At 37.2% G+C, this 24,693-nt stretch overlaps 1 protein-coding gene across 15 annotated transcripts in view; it reads right to left on the bottom strand.

Annotated features, from left to right (window-relative positions):
• The window catches only part of RYR2 (ryanodine receptor 2), a 753,432-nt gene that overhangs the window by 457,751 nt on the left and 270,988 nt on the right, over window positions 1-24,693 (bottom strand). For all 15 annotated transcript variants that reach the window (XM_074385363.1, XM_074385370.1, XM_074385367.1 and 12 more), the window contains one exon: window positions 13,929-14,037. In XM_074385363.1, coding sequence (XP_074241464.1) covers window positions 13,929-14,037 — 109 coding nt within the window. The remainder of the gene's footprint in view (window positions 1-13,928; window positions 14,038-24,693) is intronic.

The following is a 24,693-nucleotide window of genomic DNA, read 5'->3' as shown; positions in this document are numbered from 1 at the left end:
AAGGAAGACATCTCCTTGGGCATTTGCAGAGAAGGGTGGAGTAAACTTTTGAAAGGCTCAGAATTCTAAGTTGAGGAATTAGTGAGGCAAGAATATGAGAACATATATCTGAAGAAAGTCTAGCATATTCAGGGAATTAGTTTAGTTTGGATAGAGAATGAATAATATAAAGAAGTAATTAAAGCTAGAAATAAAGCTTAAAGTTTTAGATTCCTTTGTGAGAACTGAGGTCACATGATAGCAATTAAATTAGGAACAGTCTGCTGGAAATACAGTGTGCAACAGTCATAGGCAAGTTAGAGACCCACATCTGAGAACACAACATCAAGGCAAGCCCCAACAAAACACCACGAGAGTGATCCAAGCATTAGCTGGATTCACCAGGTGCACATATTTCTTCCTAACCAATGCTTAAATAGTTTCCAGAGGGGGACCAGGCGGTAGCTCACACCTGTAATCCCAGCACTTTGAGGGGCCAAGGTAGGTGGGTCACCTGAGGTCAGGAGTTCGAGATCAGCCTGGCCATCATGGAGAAGCCTCGTCTGTACTAAAAATAAACACACACACACACACACACACACACACACACACAAATTAGCTAGGCATGGTAGTGGGCGCCTGTAATCTCAGCTACTTGGGAGGCTGAGGCAGGAGAATCGCTTTAAGCCAGGAGGCAGAGGTTGCAGTGAGCCAAGACCATGCCATTGCATTCCAGCCTGGGCAACAAGAACTAAACTCCACCTCCAAAAAAAAAAAAAAAAAGAAAAAAAAGGAAAAAAAAATCCCTTATGGGGAAACTACATACAAATCAACAAAACTTAAATATCTGTATCATTAATACCATCTACCTCCAATCCGTGCTGGAGCTTTAAGATCCTGTACCTCAAGAATCAATAAATGATGTAATTAATTTCCTTACATGCAATGTAATTGTGATTCACACAAACACTTCTGTAAACTATTAGAAACAAAACAAAATTTCTAGGCCATGAGTGTGTAAAGATAATCTCAGTTTTTATCTTTGACCTTGGTATATTGTTTATATTTCTTCATCTGAAAAAAAAAATAACATTTATTGAGTGTTTATACCTGCAATGCACACACTCCATTTATGTCCTGTTCTGGAAGAAGCATCAGTGGCAATGCAGTTCTCTTGCTATTTACTCTACACAGAATCTAGAACATGGTTACTTGTCATATATCAACACAGTAAACAACTGCAGTGAACACCAGCTTATGAAGTATTAAATTTTGCTGGTTTAGCCGCCATTTCTTCTATGGTCTCTGGTGTTATTTAACTTCCATTGACCTCTATCTTTGCCCTGTCCAATCTCATTGTTGTGTGAGATCTGGGACACTTTTTTTTTGTTTTTGAGACAGGATCTCGCTCCGTCACCCAGGCTGGAGTGCAGTGGCACAAACACAGCTCACTGCAGCCTTGACCTCTCAGGCTCAGGCAATCCCCCCACTGCAGCCTCCCAAGTAGTTGGGTCTATAGGTGCACTGGCTATGGCTATCAGCCACCATGCCAGGGTATTTTTTTTTTTTTTTTTTTTTTTTTTTTTTTGTAGAGACAGTTTCACCATGTTACCCAGGCTGGTCTCAAACTCCTGGGCTCAAGTGATTCTCCCACCTCAGACTCCAAAAGTGCTTGGATTACAGGCGTGGGCCACTGCACCTGGCCTACTCTTCTTTTTTGTCAGATACTTCAAGGCTTTCAATATGTTGTTCTTGTCTCACATATGGCTCACTTTTTGCCGAGCTGTGGAAATAAGCGTGCTTCAATACTAGACGCATTCTGTATGTTCTTGTTGCTCTGCTCTTTGTACTTTTTTCAGTGGTCTATGGACAGTTTGAAGGTTTCCTATTCCAGGACTCTTCTACAGGTCCACGTGGTTTTAAGAGTTAATGCTTCACCATGAACTCAGGGCTCCCATGTGGCCTGATCTCAGAAGCCACATGAAAGTAATCAGGTTGTACCACCAGGGCTGATCTCAAGCTCACTATGAATGTTCCATCTGGTCTCTGTAATCCTCAAGTTATATAGATCCTGCTGGTCTTTCCCTTCTCTCACAGTTCTGGGATTACTTGAAAAAAAAAAAAAAAGTGTATCTTCTCAGAATGTGTGACTGCGTAATTACTCAAGAAGTTGTGTGAGCTGGATGAGGTGGCTCACACCTATAATCCCAACACTTTAGGAGGTCAAGGTGGGAGGATCATTTAAAGTCAGGAGTTCAAGGCCAGCCTGGGCAATATACCAAGAAGCCATCTTTACCCAAAAAAAAAAAAAAAAAGTTTTAATTAGCCAGTCATGGTGGCTTGTGACTGTGGTCCTGGCTACTCAGGAGGAAGGAGGATCCCTTGAGAATCAGCACTGGAGGCTGCCGAGGCTATGATCACACCACTGCACTCCACCCTCGGTAACAGAGCAAGAATGAACTCAAACAAAAGGGTTATTTAACTCAAAAAAAAAAAAAAAAAAAAAAAAAGAGAGAGAGAGAAGACTTCTTTTAAGTCTTGAAATCGGAGACTATATACCAGATTTTGTATGTGTGCATATTGCCTTCTATGAATTGAATCTCTAAGTTGTATCTGATTCACAAAGACACCATGACTAGGGATGACCATGTAATTTCTCATCCAGACTGGGAAAGAGGGGAGCTAACAGTGATGAAGCTGCGACCACAGGTATCAACCTGGATTGTGTCAGGCAAACAAGGATGTATGATATCCGAACCCAAAAGGTCATTTTCTGACTTTCCCTTTCAAAAACATTCCTTTTTTCCCCACAATAGAGAGGCAAATTCAAAAACAGCTGTACTTAATAGACAAAAAAGCTCTACCGTATGTTCAAAACCTGTTACTACAGTAGCAGAAACAGAATTTTTGGTATTTTTCAGCCCCTTAATTTTTGGTCTGTAAATTCTATCTTGTGGTCCCTCCAGTCAGCAAATATTTCCTGAATATCTAGTATATAACATGCATTGTCCTGGATGTTAGTGGTATAGTAAGTGAATACCACAGACCCAAAGATATGCACTCCTGGGATTTACACTTTAATGGGGATGGGAAGGCAATAAACAGACCAGGAATACATAGTCTTCAGAAGGTGCTGAGTGCTTCGAAGAAAACACAAAAAATGCAGGAAGGAGTGTTAGTTGTTGTTTCTGTTTTTGCTTTTTTTTTTTGGTAGGGGACAAGATTGCACCATTGCACTCTAGCCTGGGAGACAGAATGAGATTCTGCCTCGAAAAAAAAAAAAAATGAGAGAATGACTGACTCAATAGTTTCCACATATCTTTAAGTCATTCATAAACTGCAGAATAGTTTATTACCACTGAATGAGAAATGTACCATGTTATTTATTTGCTATCATATGTTTATAAATAACTTTTTTCTATTATAAACACACACAAATTGAATGAGACTAATCGAATAAAATAATCTATACATTCAAGATTCATAATCTAAAACAGTGCCTAACTATGCCACTGTGATTAAATTACATGCTGCTTAAATTGACCTCCTTATTGAGTTTGATGACAGAGTCTGGAAACCACGTCATTCAGATACTTAGTATGGAGTATCCTTGGCTTCTGGGTAGAAAGTTGTCTTTCTAGAAACAGAAAGACAGTAAAACTGAAAGATGCATCCTTCAACCACAGACAAATTTCCACATTCACCTAAATGATAGATAATTGTTGCTCAGTGAATATTTTTAGCTATGGGCCCTTGAGGAGATTATAATTACATTCACCTTTAAAATCACTGCATCAATTTTACAGATGAAGGGCAGGTACATATTTATATACAGAGCTTTGGACAAGATGCTGGCTAAATATTACATTAATGAGTAAATTTGAGAATTTATTGGCATTATAACCTCATTACTGAAGTACTATTTATGCTTTACCAGGGATGTTTCTGAGTAGGAAGGTAAACAGAACACAGTCCCTTAAGTTAGACTAGATATTTGAGAATGGAAGTTTCAGACATAAATAGCTGATAGCATCATATTGTCTGCAATATAAACACACCAATCCATTCAGCATTTCACAGTTATGAGGATGTACAAGGGGACGGTGTTGGGTAAGTAATTACATCTTTTCTCTGAGCTCTCATTGAACTATTTACTATCAGAGCAAGTTCATATCACATTGTATTTATCTTCTCTCTTTGTTATTAGATTGCTAAGATTCTCAAGAGGAAGGAGGCATTGTAATTCATCCCTGTCCCCCAAGCTCCAGAATTCACAAAAGTAACTCAATCTATTTTTGTAGAATGAACACTATGCGAATGAGTCAGGTGGAGAATGAACATGTGCTTTCTATTTCTTGGCCATGGAGACGTCTGAGCACAGAGTTAGATTTCTTTTCACTTGTTGGTCCTAGTTTGGCTCAGGAACATGGAGGGTTTCAAATATAAACATCTCCAATGAAAGCATACAGATGCTGACGACGCATCTGCTACATGATGCAGCGATGTTAGAAATTATCTGATCTTCATTTCCCACACAATTCTCTTCCTTCTCCCAATAAAAGAACCTTGTTTTTTAAAGTATCCTTCCCTCTTGCCATCTCCATGGTCAGAGTCAGTTGTTCTGGCCCTATTTTCTCTTGTGAGTAAATACATTAGCTATGGGTGTGTGACAATGAGCATGAGGGAAATTCTGCCAGGGAGTTCCTGGGGAAAGTGCCTTGCTTTTAGAAATAAAGAAAGTCAGCTCCTTTTTGTGCCTAGTGATGATGTTGACTTTGGATATCAACCCTGCCATTCCTACAAGATAGTTTGTTAATCATGAACCAAGCAACATGGAACAGAGCAAAGAGAACTACAGACATCTGAACCAGAGCCTGGATCAACTAAATCTGAATATTCTCTTCCTCTGGGCATTCTGTGTCCTTATTTTTTTTGAAACCATATATAATTAAGTGGTAAAAGATGATAAGACAGTATATGATTCCATCTACATAAAAATATTTTTATGCCTAAAGTATAGATGGCTATATACCAATCTTTTAGCTGTGGCTGTCTTAGGGGGAATAAGGATTATGAAGAGGGTGTTTTTATTTTATACTCATATATTACTATTATACAAATAAAACATTTCAATGATTTAGAATTTAAGTATATTTGCATATTGCATCCATAGTAGGCACTGATTACTTTTAACAATGGCATTAATTAAAAATAAGTAAATAAACAAATGATGATATATATAAATGTGATTTGTTGCATTCCTATTATATTCCAGGCAAGCATCTTCCTGAAACACAAACAAAAAATAGCAAGTGTGGTATTATTTTTCTTTGTTAATAGGAGCCTGTTCAGTCTCTGGCTATAGTCTCTTCAGTGGCAGATATTTTTACTTTAAATAGTGCAAATATCTACTACATTTACACTATTTAAAGTATGGTCACAGTTTTATATCCTAATTCTGTATTTTGATGGAGTTTAATTCTATATTTTACTGGAGACTTATACAGAGCATATTTGAAAATGGATGAACAATATCAAGCATCAAACTTCATTCTTTTCCAATGAGTCACAAGCCCAGCCATTTCAGAAACTTACTTTTAATAATATATAGCACACAATTTATATCATGTGAACCACAAAATTCATCAGCTCTTCCTTTTTCCTCCACATTACCCCAATGTGCTTTAATGGGAAAAAAGCAAATGGAAAGAAATCATCAATATAAAATTCAACCAGAGTGGACACAACATTAACTCTTTTCATTTTGATCCTTGATTTATCTGCCCTAGATAGAGCTTGAACAAAGAAGCCTTTACAATGTAGAAAAATAAGGATATAAAAGAAATATTAAGATCTACTATGGAAACTGTGACCATACTTTAAATATTGTAAGTGTAGTAGCTACCTGCCACTGAAGAGATCATAGCCACAGACTGAACAGGCCCCTATTAACAGAGAAAAATAGTATCACACTATTTTTTATTTGTGATTCAGGAAGATACCTGCCTGGAATATGATAGGAACTCAACAAATTGCATTTATAGATATATTTGTGTGTGTGTGTGTGTGTGTGTGTGTGTGTGTGTTTGTGTGTGCGTGTGCCTGTGCGTGTTTGCGTGTGTGTGTGTCTGTGTCTCCTTTATTTTTGACTGATGCCATTGTTAAAAGTAATTAGTGTCTACTATGCATGCAATATGCAAATCTACTTAAATTCTAAATCGTGTGATTACTGAAAACTCAGAAAACTTTCAGAGAATGAAGTTGTTAAATAAAAAATGTATGTGAATCTATGCATTGGTATGTACATAAGATAGACTGAAATTCATATTGATCGGTTTGTAAGAAAATCAGACCCCTGTCAAATCCAAAAGTATACTTTTCAGTCATTTTTTAACTAATTGCTCTAATTTTCATTTGATCTCGTCAAAAACATCTTACTCAAGCTCAGTACTTCCATGATAGGGTAGGCCAGAAACATCCATGTCCTAATCCTGGGGACCTGTGAAGACGTGACATGGGAGGTCACCGCTGGCTTTGAGGCTGGAGGATGGCTCAACAAGCCAAGAATGTGGGCTAGAAAAGGCAAGGACACAGATTCTTTCCTAGAGTCCCTGGAAGAAACACAGTGCTGCCATCACCCTGGTTTTAGCCCACGGAGACTGATTTTAGACTCGTGAACTCTAACGCTAGAAGATAATAAATTTATGTTGTTTTGAGCCACCAGCTTGTTGGTAACTTGTAACAGCAGCCATAGAGCAAGTACAGCTACAGCCTTGGGGTAATTGAAGGTTTTATTGTTGTGGGTGTTCACTTTTTTTGTTGTTGTTTGTTTATTTTTTTTAAGACCAAGTTCCGCTCTTGTTGCCCAGGCTAGAGTACAAGGGCACAATCTTGGCTCACTGCGACCTCCGCCTACCGGGTTGAAACAATTCTCTTGCCTCATCCTCCTGAGTAGTTGGGGTTATAGGCATGCACCACCATGCCTGGCTAATTTTTGCATTTTTAGTAGAGACGGGGTTTCACCATGTTGGTCAGGCTGGTCTTGAACTCCTCACCTCAGGTGATCCACCCACCACAGCCTCCCAAAATGCTAAGATTACAGACATGAGCCACCACACCCAGCCTGCTTTGTTTTTATATTTTTCCAGAGATTAGAGTTGTTTTCCTCAGAAGGATCAGATTTGGTAGGCGCTTACTCAGGCATACTCAAGGCAGAGACTATCACAATGGTGATAGCATACACATAGTGCTTCTTGTGTGCCAAGATTGTTCTATACACTTTACTTATATCATGAAATTCTCATAACAATTCTACAAGGGAAATGCTATTATTTTCCCCACATTATAAATAAGAAAACTGAGGCTCAGAAGGGTTAAGTAACTAATCTTACCAGGAATTGAACTCCGGGAGTTAGCACTACAACCTATGAGCTTTAACCACTATGAAAAAATACACAGATCTTCATCTTTGGCTCTTGCATTTATAAAAAATGATGTTAGATGCAATTACCTGTGTGAAACTGGAGCTTCAATGTTTGATAAATGCGCTTTTAAAAAGTAATTTATGGGGCTTCAGTGTTTCAAAATGTACTTTTAAAAAATTTATTTACCAGTAAATTTAGCCAGTTGCTTCCTGATGCTTTCATTTCTTTTTAATTGAGATGGAGTCTCACTCTGTTGCCCAGGCTGGAGTGCAGTGGCACAATCTGGGCTCACTGCAAACTCTGCCTCCCAGGTTTAAGCAATTCTCGTGCCTCAGCCTCCCTAGTAGCTAGGATTACAGGCACATGTCCCCACATGTGGCTAATGTCTTGTGTTTTTAATAGACACAGGGTTTTACCATGTTGGCCAGGCTGTCTCGAACTCCTGACCACAAGTGGTCCACACACCTTGGCCACCCAAAGTTCTGGGACAACAGGCATGAGTCACCGTACCTGGCCCCATGCATTTTTGAATGCTCTTAGAGTACATGTCTTAAAGAGACAGAGGTTTTATAAAAAGAGTAACACAAGTGTTTTATTTTATTTACTTTTTGGAGATGGAATCTTGCTTTGTTGCCCAAGCTGGAGTGCAGTGGTGCAACCTCAGCTCTCCGCAACCTCTATTTTCTTGGTTCAAGTGATTTTCCTGCTTCAGCCTCCCAAGTAGCTGGGATTACAGGTGTGTGCCACCTAACCTGGCTAATTTTTGTATTTTTCATAGAGATGGAGTTTCTCCACGTTGGCCAGGCTGGTTTCGAACTCCTCACTTCAAGTGATACACCCGCCTCTACCTCCCAAAGTGGTAGGACTACAGGCGTGAGCCACCATGCCCAGCTGACTCAAGTGTTTTACTACTCCACATTCTACAGCTCCATTTTTCATAAAAACTTGGACATGTCTGAGTCTCATCGATACCTCTGTTAATAATTAGGTCATTGTAATATTTTGTACTTTGAAGAGAGTACATAATTTAGAAAGAGGAAACATTATTATGGTTTCTTATAAAACAATAAGCCATTTTACTAATCTGAAACATAAAAATCATTTTAAGAATATCTCTAGACATGTTTTGGATTGTCCTTCCGACAAGTATAGTTTTCCGTTAAAATTTTAAGGAATTGCCTAATGAGCTCAAGTTGTTCCCTTGAAAAAAATTGAAATGATTTTTTTATTAATAGTTTTAATATTACTTCTAATTGTCTTGTAAATGATTCTAAAAAGCGCCAAGAAAATTTAAAGGAATAACAAGTTCCACATACATAATTTCTTCTTCATGCTAACATATTAACTATATATATATATATATATATATATATATATATATATATGCATGCTTCTGTAACATACATGAAATTGTACTATAATTGTTTTTCTATTCCTGCAGTTGTCAAGTTATTTGTGACAAAATACACATTTACAGTTCTACACATAGAGCCTTTATAAGACAGAAATTATCTCTAAAATGTTCAAAAAGTTAGCACTAAATGATAATTGGATTTATTCAATATTCAATTCAATATGATTTGCTCATCACAAAAATATTTATAACATTACATTGTGAATTCTATAGATTTTTAAAGTACATTTGTAACATACAGTATGGTAAACTCCCAATAGCCATGATAATAAGGAATAAGTAGCAAATGGATGAATGATCCAAACCATAATCACCTAAATTATAAACGGTAATCTATCTCTCCATCAAAGATCAGGATATAAGGAGCAAAGAGTGGTTGATTTTAATTTTTCTCTAGTTTAATCTGCAATATTCTAACAATAGAGGGACCAATAGTCAAGTGGCCATAAGCGATAGTTGAAAAGGACAGGGTCTTACAATTTCCTCAGAAACAATTAACCAAAAGGCACAAAGGACACTCTATGTTTTAGTTTAAAATATGCTGTCCTAAACAGAATATACAAACCATATATGGGACTCACGGCATTAAACCAAAGCAATGCCTTTTCAACAGCTGATAATTATTATAAATATTATTTGAAACAGAATTTTCAATAAATTTCCTGGACTCCAAAACCAAAGCTCTTTCTACTATACTATGTCACCTCTCACTTGATATCTGTGCTCATATGAGATGAAGTCCTTAAATTAAATTATGCATTACAAATAGAATTGTATGAAAGAAAAGTGTCATAATTTTGTGAATTAAGATAAAATGGACAGCCTAAAGCACAATATCACCTAAATTATGAAAGTTTATTAACTACAAAACACATAGAAATAAGCAAAAGCTATCATCACCTCTGGAATCTAACACCGTCATGACCTCATTAAATTGGCAAACTATATGTGCCAGAATTGGCTAGGATACCGGGGTCGAGGAGAGGAAGTAGGAATTGGACTGGCTATGTCCCGGAGAAGGAAGAAAACCGTCAAGGCCAGAGAAAAGGCAGTCAGGAATTAGTAACAGTCCAACCCAGGGAGTTTAAAAGTATACAAAAAAGAGTAAGTAAAACAATAATAATAGGCACTATCATTTAATAATCACCAAGACTCGATGATAACGTTATCTTTCCCCAAGCCACAAAGCTAACCTACAGCAGAACTGGTATTCTCAAACAGTTCTCTAAGACAGCAAAGCCCCCATCGTAACCCTGTGCTGTATCATCCAGACGCAAAATAGATCTGGAGAGCAAGAAGAGAAATAACAGAGGTAGATGTGGAAGTGACAAGTTATCCAGAACCACATAAAACCCAGGGGAGAAACAGAAAGGGCAGCAGAGGCAGGAACGTGCACATGCAGACGCCCAGAGATGACTGGGCCAGAGATGGGTGCTGTTCAACAGACACCTTCTCCCTCTTGTGTCTGCCTACTGTCTCCATCCTCAGGATCTGAAAGGTTGCATGGGCAGCTACTGAGATCAACAGGGCTTGGCCTGTTTCCTACTGCCATGATTTTAATAAGAATAAAAGCTAAATGATATTCAATGTAATTATATAGATATTGGATCTAGGTCTCTCTCTATATATATTTTAATTAAACAGACATTTTAGAAAATCCACTTAGATGAAATCCTTCAGAATGATTTTGGTGCCACAAAAATCTGAGTTATTTTACTAAATAATCTCGATAAGCACCTTTTTAGGGAATGCAAACTTCATAAATGAGGTAATGTTTTCTCCCATGTCACCTTACCCATCTCTTCTTCTGTTATCATAATTTTCATGAGTTACTTCGTCACAAATGATGTTGGGAGTTTTTGCTAAGTTTCCTTAACCATTTTGTGAAAACCATGTATTTATTCATGACCTTAGAATACTAGCAAAATGGTCCTTAACCACAAAAACAAAGGCATGGTTTTAAATGAAAATTTTTTCCCTTATCATCACCAAGTGTGTTTGTATTGCTATGTGCATATGATAGCACTTTGGACATGAAATAGTATCACTATTATTTAATTTACTCAATCACATAAGGAATTTTAAAAGAATTATTAAATTAAAAAAGAACAAGGCTTTGTAAAGAAAGTTGATTATGAAGGAGTTGGGAATCAGGGAACACAAGGTTCATTTTGATTCACTGTTAAACTGAAAGCAAAGAAATGATTTCATGAAAATTCACATTACCTTGCTGACACACTTCATCCTAGAAAAAGTGTCTCTTTGTTTAAGCAAACGGCATATGATTTATTAACCTAGAGACAGTAATTTGATTGATAAAAGGGTTCCCCATTAGAGTTCCATAATGAGTGTAAAGGAGACATTATAAAGCACTGGAAAAAAAACTGTATTTGGGCCAGGTGCGGCGGCTCATGCCTGTAATCCCAGCATTTTGGGAGCCAAGGCAGGCAGATCACAAGGTCAGGAGTTTGAGACCAGCCTGCGCAAGATAGTGAAACCCCGTCTCTGCTAAAAATACAAAAATTATTCGGGAATGGTGACATATGCCTGTAATCCCAGCTACCTGGGAGGCTGAGGCAGGAGAATGGCTTGAACCCAGAAGGCGGAGGTTGCAGTGAGCCGAGATCGCGCCATTGCACTCCAGCCTGAGAGATTCATCTCAAAAAAAGAAAGACAGACAAGACATTTGAAGTCCAGAAGACTTGGTTCCTATAACTGCCAGCAGCATCCGTGGATCACATATCATTCATGGATCACATATCATCAGACATGATATTTAGCTGGTGTGCACTCTTTTGAATAAAATGGTTAAGTAGAAAACATCTATCCTTCTTGGTAAACTGTCGCTTCCCCAAGTCCCCACAGTGCTTCCTAACTCTAACCACCCCAGAGGTCCTCCAGGACACCCGCCATTGCTCAGGGTGTCTCCAAATCCATAAATATAATAGAGACTTCCAGAACCCTTCCTCCAATGCTGTGGCTGCGGCCATGCTAATTAACTGGCCTCACCTATAGCAAGCTAGGAATGAATATCATTCCTGCCTCTATATAATCAAACATACTCAGCAGTATGAGAATCTTTCATTTTTCCGTAATATACAGTATCCTGGTGAACTATCTGACATTGGTTTCTTTCTAAAAGTTACTAATAAGCAGAAATAGGTTTCAGCTTCATGAAATGTATTTCTGCCTTGTAGCAGATTTTTCCCAAATTATACCTCTCAAATTAATGTCTTACAGTAACCATACTGGGCTTTATAAAATAGTATTCAACATATCACATAAATTACTACTTTATCTGTGATAGAGACATTCTAGAGAGTGAACAATTCAAAACTAAATTCAGCTGAATAAAAATATTTAAGGAGATCCAGAAATTCTAACTTATAAGCGTCTTAAAAATATAAATCCTAGAAGCTGAGTACAGTGGCATGCCCCTGTCATCCTAGCTATTCCAGAGACTGAGGCGGGAGGACTGCTTGAGCTCAGGATCTCACCATCAGCCTGGGTAATTAGCAAGACCCCATCTCAAAAAAAAAAAAAAAAAACATAAATCAAAAAACAGTATTTCAAATTACTTCCTATATTCTGAGGAACTTTAGAGTTTGCCTAGCCCAACTTCATGATTTGAGGAAGATAAAAGATCTTCTGTGGGGGGGGAAAAAAAAAAAAAAGATTTTCTCAACGTTGCTAAATTTAAAAAGGGCAGCATAGAAATATAAAAATTAAATTTATGGCAATTTAGTTCTAAGCTGTTATCTATGAAGAGAGATGAAATGGTAAGATGCATTTTTCTAAATGTTAATGCCAAATAAAAATGATCTTTCTTTATAAAGGCAGATTTGCATATCAAAGTTGATGTGACTCAGGGATGTTTCAAAATCAGGAGGGGTTATTTCAGGTGGAAATGAAACTAAATTGAGAATTCCTTTACTTTTCACAGTTTAAGTGTACCCAAAAAGGTTTACATAAAAGAACAGAAATTTTTAAAAGAAACTTTATATATCTTAATAATTTCAAACTTTGTTGTAAATAAAAATGAACCTGAAAAACTAAAATACAATATATTTGAAGCTTTTTGTATAATAAGCTTTTAGTCTAACATCAAATAAAAATCACTGAAGTTTCCTTTCCCTACTTAATAGTATGCTGCTAAAATTTAAATTAATTTAGAATTAATCCACAAGTCAAGTAAAGTCCTAAGCTGCATGACACTAAAATTTTAAAAAACTCCAAGGCTGATTTAAATGTTATGACTGATCACTCATTTCTATCAATACTCACTTATGTATTATCATTTTTTAATGTCTTATACAGACCAGAGTAATAATAACAACAGCAACATGTAGATCAATAATGGCAAAATAAAATTTTCAGTTTTATTTATGGAAATAATATATTAAACCAGTAATTACAGTACTAAAAAAATAAAAATTAAAAACCTCAAAATGAAAATATGACCATTAATCTTCCTGCTGAATTCTAAACTTTAATAAATTGGTTAAAACAGCTCAGATGTCAGTCATAGCAAGTCTCATTGAAAATAAAAAAACCCAACAGGCTTTAAAAGAAAAATACCTGCATTAGACCACATGACAATTTCAGTTTTCAGAAGAAAATGATTAGCTGTTTGCAAAATTACAATTGACTAAAGCCATTATCACCAAAATTTGGTTACTTGAAATATATAACAGTGTCATGAAATTTTACTTGCCATGGAAAAGGCTCAGAACAGTCACCTAGCGAGAGGCATTTGACAATAAAATAAAGGTTAATGACAAATAGCCATGCATAAAGCTGTGAGTTAAAATAACAGTAACAGCTCTGAAAATGTAAGGAGACACAGAAATGCTCAAAGAATGGTCTATTTTAAACCACAGACATAAGCACGAGGTCCAGTGACACAGATCACATCAAGGTTGGATTTTTTTTTTAAGTTTTCAAGACACCACAAATATGCTGGATAAAGCAGAAAGTCAAAGATAAGGAAATTCCAACGGAAAGGCATTGACTTATTTCAGCAAAAAGAAAATCTCTGACACCTGTGAAAGGAATTGTTCCTATAGTAGGTGAGTTCATTAAAATGCTACAAGTTGACATAAATCCAGTACTTGCCCCTTCTGATTTCTCCACGGTGTTAGCCAACATCTCCTGCAGGGCCCGGACAGAGAGGGACTGCTCCAGCACGAATGTGCAGATGGAGAGGTCTGGGGGTACATTCTGCACAGAAAGAGGAAGCGCCATCAGCAGCGTCATCTTCATCAAGCATCCTGACCCCACTTACCTTAGGAGGCTCCAGTTTCCTTTGTAGAGTATTTGTCAACTTACCTCCGCACGTTCCCCAATCATCAAGAAACACTGCCATTACGCCTCACATTTAATACATTTCGACCACCACGGACAGCAACAGCTGCCACTTATTGAGTGCTTACTCTGCTATGCATTGTCTTGGGAGCTTTATCTAGAACTCCTGTGGTCGTCTGTAGTAAAGTTTATTACTATCACTTGTGTGAACAGGCGAACCAGAAGTTAGGTTCCTTTTCCAAAGTCGCAGAGTTATAAAATTTCCACGCTAATGATTAAAATCCAGATTTCTCTGACTCTCATGCCTTCATTTCTAACTTACCTTTCAGTCTGCTGATTAAAAAAAAAAAAAAAAAAAAAAAAAAAAAAAAAAAAATTTAAATAAAAAATAGAGGACAGAAAAATAACACATCTCAAATTAACATCAGAGTTAAGCAAATATAAAATTGAAATCGTATAAAATATTCACAGACACAGGTTTCTCCTTAGCCACAAACATGGCAATTACTTCGTTTTATTCAAGGTGGATGCTGTATTTTGCCTCTAACTTGGAGTATGGTCATTTGGCAACTCTTCTGTGTGTATGTATATTGCTTTATTTGTTTCATCCTCCATTTGTTTTCTCTTCTCTTTCTCTTAAACTTCTATCTCAACCAATACACGGCAAATTCTCAAAAATCTCAACTCAGAAGGTGAAGGAACCAGAATAAGAGTTGACTGGCTGTTCACGACTCAGGTGATGGGTGCACTAAAAGCCCAGACTTTACCACAACACAATATGTGCACATAGAAGAGCTGTACTTGAACTTCCTAAATATCAATCTATATAAATTTTAATTTTTTTTTAATTTAAAAAAGGCACATGGCTGTAGCCCCAACAATTGCAAGGGCTGAGGCAGGAGGAACACTCAGCCCCAGGAGTTTGAGGCTGCAGTGAGCCATGGTCACACAACTGTACACAAATGTAAGGGACAGAGCAAGATCACCTGGTCATCTACATTAGGTATTTCTCCTAATGCTATGTAGATGATGGGGTGGCAGATGCAGCAAACCATCATGGCACGTGTATACCTATGTAACAAACCTGCACGTTCTACATGTATACCCCAGAACTTAACATATAATAAAAAAAATACAGTGCCTTTGACAGCCCAGGTGGTGAAGTCCATTTTCATGTTAAGTTTTTTCCCTATTTTTGTAATGTGACTGTAATTTTACATAAAAAGGAAGCAAAATCTTCAAAGATCTCAACATCATTTGGGCCTATAACCTACCTAAATGAAAAAAAAAAATTAATTATCAATGCCACCAACAAATATGCGTACTGAGCACTAGAATAATAAGAAGAATAAAATCAAATCAAAAAAGGAAGATAATTCCATTTGTGTGGTTAAATTATGAGTGCATTTCTTTCTTTTGTTTCAATTTATGGAAATGTTTTCCAATAAAGACAAATAACAAAAAATAACTAATTGGTGAATTAGAACGGTAAGTTATGGATCCTGTATGCTTTTGCTTAGATAAGCATGGACCAGTATGCAGTCCAACCAGGTCCAAGCAAATGTTCAAAGGTCCAAGCAAGTGTTCAAAGGAGGATCTTCACAACAGAAAAATATTACAAATACATTAATCACAACATGTAAGCAGGTTATGCCTTTCTCATAAAAAGAACATTAGGAGGATAAATTTGATGAGCTGATGCAATGCATCAAAATTACAATTTACATTGTTTTAAGTTTTTATTAAATTGAACCACTACAATTGGAATGATTTTTCATCAGCAGCACAAAATGATGCTTTATGGTTGCAAGGAAGAATTAAGTAATGGGGTTCCAAAATTAAAGCTAAAATTATTTTATGGATAAATGATGTTCACAATAAGGCCACAAAGTTTACACACACCCCACAGATCCCCCTGGTTCCCATGTTTTGTTCTGTTGTTGTTTTTTAAAATAAAATTTCCCTTCTGGTTTCTGCCATCCTCCTATCACGGGCTCCTGTTCACCCAACTCAATCAATTTCCATTCCTGCACCAACAGTTTCAGCCAGCCAAGAGTCCTCTCAAAGCTGGCACAGCTAACTGCTTTGACACTCTGCAGCTGGCCAGAAAAGGGCTTTCTTTCTAGAATCCTCATATAAAAGTTCGAGGGCTAGGAAAATAACTATCTTCTACTATGAAATTTAGGAATTCATGCTCTTAAATTTAATTTTTAAAGTTCTAATCATACTAATTATAGTCTCCTGAGATCAAGACAAATGCTTATGTAAAAAGAAAATCTGTTAATGTAAGGTTTTATTTCACTTGCATCCATTGAAAATGTGAGGGTTTATACTTTGGCAATGCTGACAGAGCACTATGTTATTAAACAGTGTGCTGGTGAACTGACTCGAAAAAAAATCCCTTGATTTGTAGCATTTGCCCATTCCTGTGGTGTAAATACTCCAATCACTGCTGATTTCAAAGTATCAACGTTTACAAACCGGCTTAAAAAAATCCAAAATATCTCACAATCAACTCTTGGCAGTTTGTAAGAGCTGTTTTCAGCATGCTGTTAGACTGATGATTTCAGAAAAATACCCATTAATTGCTTTCGAATCAGCATATCCTAACAGTTAAGAGCATGGATCCTGTATGCGGACCACCTAAGAAAAAACACTGGCCTCATTACTTATCAGCTGTTAACTTTTATAATCCTTGGTTTCCTTCCCTAAAGAAAATGGATAATAATTATACCTTTTTCATAGGGTTGTTATGAATAAATGAGATGTAGAGAGCTTATCACAGTATCAAGAATATAAAAAGAACTTAAAATAAGTGAGCTATTATCATTAATTTTGCATACTGTAATTCCTCTCCATTTCTGAAAATTATGAAGCACCACTCATTTCTTAAAATCAGTTCTTGCATGGAATCTACTTTGTACAAATAGTGTTTAAAAACACAGATCTATAACTATGCACCTGTTCATAACATCCAAAATCTTCCAGTATTGTTAAGAAAAGACAGTTTCCGGTAATATTTAAAAGTTTATATTCTGGGTGCATTTCAACTGTTTCATGCCTCACTTAGAGCAAAATGTTAAAGTAAGGACTGCTACAATACTTCATATTATTTTAAAGATCCTTGAAAATCACATGGGTTTCAAATGAATTAATACTGTCAAATGAATTTTATTTTTCCACAGAGCAACGAGCCTCCTATAGATATTTTTCCAAATAGTGGGTGTTAGCATAAATAAACACGCCAACAATCTTCAAAGGCAATTCTCTGTCTCTTACACATGCCACCCAATTTGTTCTGAGTCATCTTCACCGTGCCTCCTCTTTCTCTTTGTACCCAGCTACCCCTACACACACAAATGTAATAGAAAAGCTGAGACATTAAAAAATATATATATAGTGTTTACCTTTCAGGAAAACTTAAAACAGTACACATCAGAACTCTGTAGTGTTGTCTGTTCTGCTCTAAAGAAAAATGATCTAGTTATTTTAGGTAACAGAATCATCAGCATAATTTGGTACCTTTTAAAGCAACAAATGAAGTATTTCTTCATTTAGATGTGTATGTCTTCAAAGAACACTGAAACTTGTAAGTTATACCCATGCTAGCATGTTGAGCCTTTGTTCCAACTTCCCAAAAATAAAGCAGCATCACTGGAAAATAAAGGGCCTCATTCATGCATCAAATATCAGCTTTGATAAATGGCCCCAAACCAAAATGATTCCTAACACCAGGAACGGCAGATAAGGTAAAACATTCTACAAACATGTAGAGTAGAGGCTCCCATTTGCAAGCATTTGCAAATTATCATCTTTTCCTTAGTCTAAATGTGTTTTTGCTTGTCTTATTATTGAGAAAGTTCATTTTTAGAACTTCAATACGTAAGACTTTCCCTCACCCTTACCATGAGTGCACTACCAAATGATGAGAACTTTCATACAGCATGCTCTGCACTGTAAGCGCTTTGACATATCCAGATCACATCAGAACACAAAACCAAAAACTGCAGTTAATGTATACCTACCTGCCTCTTACACATCACATTCGACACTTACTTGTAATGCAAAATTAAATCACAGAAAGAGATTTGGTCTGTCTAAACGTCTCTGTCTATCTATTCTACCCAGAATAGTGCCCAGCGCAAGCTGGCAGGAGGTTAATCATGCTTTTTACATGGAGACAACACCAATTTCATCAGGATGTGTATACTTTGGGAAAGGTAACAGACTTTAAGCTGGCAGCATGGCTAAGTGTGCTCATTCACTCTCTTTTGCTCTCTCTCCTCTCTCCCTCCTCTCTCTCTCTCTCTCTCTCTCTCTCTCTCTCTCTGTCTCTTTTTCAACGGATCACCATCCTCCCCTGCCTGGCAAACATCATATTCTCTCAGAGAGAAAAGAAAATCTCAAGAATAACCACAAAGCAGCATCTGGCTTTGCTGGCTCTGGGGAGGCTATGTAAAATCAATTAGGTTTCCAACTAAAGTATCCATCAAACTATTTGGCTTCCAGATACGTATCTGCCTAACCCACTTAAAAACCTATTGAAACATGTCATTACCTTAACTGAATAACAACTAATAATTTAGGACTCTATAAGCCACATTAAGCCACCATCCTTCTTATTATTACTGTGTAAAAACTGCATACTAGTAAACTCTTCTGTTTCACATCCTGATGCCTTTGCTTGTATTTTTCTTCTCCCTCAGCATGAAGGTCCCCATCTCTGCAAACTATTTCATATTTTTAAATCACACATAAAATCACACAGAAAAACAGCTCCTTGTAGGAAGATCAAACAACACCGAAAAACAGAAAATTATCTTTCCAAATTTAATTATACTCACTTTCCCTTCCTTTAGCTTTATACTGCATTTCCACGTTCTTCTATGCATTTACATGTACACATATGCTACGTATCCACAGCAGTAGAGGCATTTGTATCATGTGGAAATACATAGATTAGCTTTTTCCATTAGTGGGTTCACTCTGTATAAGTTATAGTTTTTAAAATTGCTGATAAGTCTTGATCAGTGTCTGCCAGTAAAGATATATCTGCTTCATCAGCATGACCACTACAGAATCTAGATGCACCATATTCCTGCTGAAGATAAATCTAAGCACTCTGCCACACAATACCGTTACCCAGCTTGTATCCCAATCCACCTCACGACCAGCACCAGCAGCAGCTCTAATACAATGATCTACAAAAAAAAAAAAGTTCAGGGTTTGATAAACTAACCTCAAACTGCAATTTCACCTGTTTCTGGAAAAATTAAACAGTTGCACGTTTGGTTTGGCTACTTTATTTACCCTAGGTTTCTAGCACAGAAGCAAACAAGTTAATGACGCTCTTCACACTGCCTTTCAATTGGGCTCCAAGTGACCTTTGGCATAACACAGATATCTCAAAATGTATTTTGCAAACTAACGATGCAGTAAATGTTGATAGTTTGACAGCACAGAAAAGGGCAAGTCACTGCACCAGGAACACCAAATTCAGAGCCGATGGATAATTAGCCAAGATACCTCAGCGGGGTCAGGCTGAGCTTCCCTACCTATGAAGTGAAAAAAAAAAAAAAAATTTACATCCTACTTCAAAGATGCCGAAAGAAGAAAATCAATGCATGATAATCTGGACGATGCCAATAAGTTATAATTTTGTCTGCCTAATTTAAGAAAACCCTAAATCAGATTGAGAGCTTAGAATCAGAGAGATATAAATTAAGAGAAAAGCTGTTCTTCCACCAAGAGATGTGAAAACAGTATACTTTAAAACTGAGCAGATGGTCTGGAGTTGAGGCAGGTTTGTTTTTGCTCAGGCACCCATCTGCTGTGAGGCCTTCGGGAAGGCACCGTCACTGCTGAGGGTTGACTTCTCCCCGAACGATGGAGATTTCAAACTCTATCTCCTCCAAAAGATAAAGTGGTGGTGGTGGTTTTAATTTACCAACTAGAGACATGAACTAGGCAAAATGTCACTTACAAGATGGGGAATAATATCCTTTAAAATGTTTATATATTCTCCGGTGACAAAAAAAAAAAAAAACCACATGGTGTTATATCCCATTGACTTGTAGGAAATACTGTGGAAAGGAAGCACCAGGCAAGATCTAAGAATCTTAGTTCGCTTTTTCCTCTTCATGTTGCTTCAAAACCCCAATCGTAACATTTCACCATATTCCCAGTCTGGAAATGTTATTTCCAGAGCTTCACATTTTGGGCTGTTCATAGTTCTGGGTAGTTTTTCTTGTCATGTTCTTTCTCCCTTACCCCATTTTGCACCAGAGGTTAACATGATTGCCTCTGAGAAAGAAAGATTTTTCCTGTGTTAACTAGTTCTTTCAGGCCAGCTTTTTGAAAGACAAGGCTAAATGTGATCCTAACCAAGCTGATGTCTCTGGGTTTTACCGTCTTAAATCCTTTGAATCTTCAGAAAAACTCAAGTCATTCCCTTGGCATTCTCGACAACAGTAAGGTCCAGGTGGGAGGGGGTATACTAACAGGTTTAAATGAGTGGTAATTAGCAGTACAGTGCCACTACAAAGAGCCACAGCTGTGCCAACTTAGCAGTTAATTATGAAAATCCCTAGTGGATTGGTAGCATTCCATACAGTTTCCTCAGTGTTCATTTTGCTCCTTGACATAACAATTTTCATAATACAACATGTTTTAAATCTAATATTAAGTAGATGGGTCGATTCATCTGATTTTTACAATTATTTTAAAATTCAGATGTGTCAGTGCAAACTTGACGAACCATTCCATAATACCTCTGTAATTCTTTTTTTTTTTTTTTTTTTTTTTTTTGAGATGGAGTTTCGCTCTTGTTACCCAGGCTGGAGTGCAATGTCGCGATCTCGGCTCACCGCAACCTCCGCCTCCTGGGTTCAGGCAATTCTCCTGCCTCAGCCTCCTGAGTAGCTGGGATTATAGGCACGCGCCACCATGCCCAGCTAATTTTTTTTGTACTTTTAGTAGAGACGGGGTTTCACCATGTTGACCAGGTTGGTCTCGATCTCTCGACCTTGTGATCCACCCACCTCGGCCTGCCAAAGTGCTGGGATTACAGGATTGAGCCACCGCGCCCAGCCAATACCTCTGTAATTCTAATACTTTAACAAGAATGTTGACTCAGGTCAAATCAGTTCACACGCATCTTGAGAGAAAGCCATCGTCCAAGAGCACACAATTACATGGAAGTTTGCAGCAAAACACTCAAAGAGAAAGCAGAAAAGAGACTTCTACTGCTATGAATTGAGCCTCAAGATAATATGTAAGTATCTTGAAAGTCATAATATGCAACCTAACGGGTCATCAGATGTAGGCTCTTGCCTCTCAGCATTGCTAATTCAAATTCATTTCAGGCAGACTGGTTTCTATCCTATTACTCATGATTAAAAATATCAGTCATAATCTCAATAAAAGCTCCACATTACCAAGTCTCTGAAAAACAAGTATACCGATCAAGTATATCAGAACTATGTTTTGAAAAGTGGAATTCTAGGTTGAGAAATCTACTATTTGAAAAGTTATGGAGTCTTACTACTAAATTCAGAGAGTTGAGAGATCTCTGAATAAATGGATGAATAAAACACCACAGACAAATAAATAAATGGAAATATTTGAACCACTGTTGCAGTTTCTGTAGCCACAAATTACTCTGGAGCAAATTTTCACAATTTACTCAAAAGAGGTTTGCTTATTTTTAAAAAATTAACACTATATATACACACACATGCACACATGCACGTGTTTGTTACATATGTAGGAAGCATCTGGAATCCTCCATGTTAGCCTATTTATAATAATAGGGATCAGCAATAACTAAGACAAAAATAATGTATGGCCTAAGTATTCGTTACAAATACTTGTTATTTGCAGTAATTTCTCAGCTTTGTGGTCTGCAGGATCTCAGTGAACCATAGACTGAACACACTTGTTAGAGCCTTCAGTGAAAATTTCTGATGAGCAACAGTGTTGTCTCTAGGCAGTTCTGTGAGGTATATTTTGTGGAATCCATTCACAGGTTTCTTGCCTGAAATAGTATCTGGGACAAAATTTTTTTTACAGTAACCAGGTCAACTTAATTGTCTGCAATATGACCTTTGCCACAGTACCCATAGTCCCCTGTCTCATATTCTCCTTGAAGAAGGAAAAAGAATTCACACAAACATATAGATGAGGGCAACCAACAGATTCTGACTTATCTAGAGTTTCACGAAAAGTCAAAAGGAGAAGAAAATGGTGAAGACAGAAAGTACGGCTTCCACAATTAAAGTTGTGTAGGTGATAAGATGATGTCTTCAAATTTAATTAATTATGTAACAGTGCAGATTCATTCAGGCATAATCATACAAATACCAACCATCTCACTGTTTGCAGGTGTCTCATTCTGTGAAAATGAGTTGGATTAATTTCATCTAAATTGATTTGAAATGACAAGAGCTAAATTAATTACTCATTTTGAACAGATCAAGCTGAAATCAACTCAGTAACATTGAAACTGTCCTTCTAAAATTAATAAAATTAAATTGCTAGGTTTTCAATAAAAGCATACCCTTTGAGTGGAGGCAAGGCTAAGCATTAACCAGCTTGCTCTGTGGCCCACTTCCTCATAGGTACTTCCTGCTTAAAAATCAGGTACCCCCTGTTGTTATTTCTGCAGATAACACCCTTAACATTAAGAAGCCACATGTTTTCCATGTTGAGATACTTTCCAGATCCTGTATTATTCCACTGATACCAGCCAGGCTGAAGACCCCCTCTAAAGAACTTAACATAAAAATACAGTTTATGACTTCATCGCCATGCCCTAACTAATCAGCAGCCCCCAGCTCCTCAGCCCTCTACCTACCAAAATTCCCTTAAAAATCCTAATCCCGTATTCCTCCAAAAAGAGGATTTGAGGTTCCCTCCCACCTTCTCATTTGGGTGTCATTCTATTATGAAGCTCTTTCTCTGCTGCAACTCCCACTGCTTCGGTGTACTGGCCTGTTATCACTCAATGACAAGGAAGCTGGTGATCCTCTACCAACATCCTTGGCTCACTTTCCTAGGTTCTGTTTAAAACACATAAATTCTAGTCATACGAGTATATGGGAATGATGTTCTGGGAAGTTGGGTTCCAAGTTAAGAAATCTGTTATTTAAAAAATAATGAAGTATAATAAAAACGAGAAACTCCAAGCAGACTCAGACTGAGACATTCAGCATCTTGGAATTCTTGCCAGGAATTATACTAGCATGAAATTTCTATGCAGTTTCAAGAATATAAAAAATGTAGAGACAATTATGCAATTAATAATAGCTATATCACTTTTTAAGGGTCCTCTTTGTGTTAGGTCATAATTCTCATCATGAAATAAGTATTATTATCCCCATTTTAGAAATGAGTAACTAGTGAATCAGAACACTGAATGACATACCTTAAGCTAGAAACTATTAAAAGCCCTATCTGCTTAGCCTAAAATTCATACCATACTGTCTCCCTCAAGGTCATATCAGCCTGCCTCCCAGTTATTTTCTTTTTATTTCCCTTTCCATTAGTGGCAAAATTTGTGATGATAAAATAAACCTAAAGTGACAGAGAGCCTACTCTAAAAAAAGCACACGCACAGAGAGAGAGAGAATGGAGTCATGAATACCCTCCACTCGATGACTTTGGCTGAAAGGCCATTTTAGAAGCTTGTAGCCTCATATGAGCTCCTCTGGGAAGGTACTAGCAGGAGCAAAAGTGCCAGAAGGCAATAATATTGTGATCCTTTCTGGATGGATGTGTTGTAGATGTATTTGGATGTAGAGGGCTTTCCTTTGCTGACTGCAGATGAGTCACCATTTCCATAGGAGATATATTTTCTGGTTGAAGAATCTTGATGATAGAGTTATATATGGTGTCATTAAACAACTAGGTCAGGGTATATATCTTAGGATATGAGGCCCAGGAATGTTCTATGGAATTGAAACTAGAGCTGTATTTGTTAGATGTGACTCTGACTTAACAGCAGGTGATCAGGAGGTACTCCAGGGCCCTATTAAGTCTTATAGACTATAAACTTGTAGCTGAAGTTAATGGAACACAAAAAAACAGTAACCAAAAATTTCATCTCAACCTATAATTTGGCTCTGAAAGAGTCTATAGGTGGTAGAAACAAATCAAAGAATATTTTTGGAAGATAACTCTAGCAGCTGGGTACCTGATAAGATACAGCCATGATGTAACACTTTTTTATGTTGAAGGATCAATTCAGGATAGATAAAAACATTTATAAGCTGCATTGCATTTTTTTAAAGAAATTATACGCACCTCCCCCCATGATCAAGTGAGAAGGTTGGCAAATCTTCTCCCTAAAAAGCCAGCTGGATAAAATTGACAAAAATAAGATTTTCAGAGTTGTGGGAATTAACCAAAGGCATATAAAAATATAAGAAACTTTTATGCTGAAAAACTGATGAAATCTGGGTAAGAACAGTACATCTGTGGTGTTCCTCCCTGGGGCTACTCCCATCTCCCCACAGCGCAGCTAACGTGGAGGTTCTACCACGGCACAGCATGGCTAGCTGTGAAAAGCAGCAG

This window comes from Saimiri boliviensis, chromosome 14 (assembly GCF_048565385.1).
Source record: "Saimiri boliviensis isolate mSaiBol1 chromosome 14, mSaiBol1.pri, whole genome shotgun sequence".
Lineage (NCBI taxonomy): Eukaryota > Metazoa > Chordata > Mammalia > Primates > Cebidae > Saimiri > Saimiri boliviensis.
Note: the sequence above shows the minus strand (reverse complement) of the source record. Positions and strands in the feature narration are given on the sequence as shown.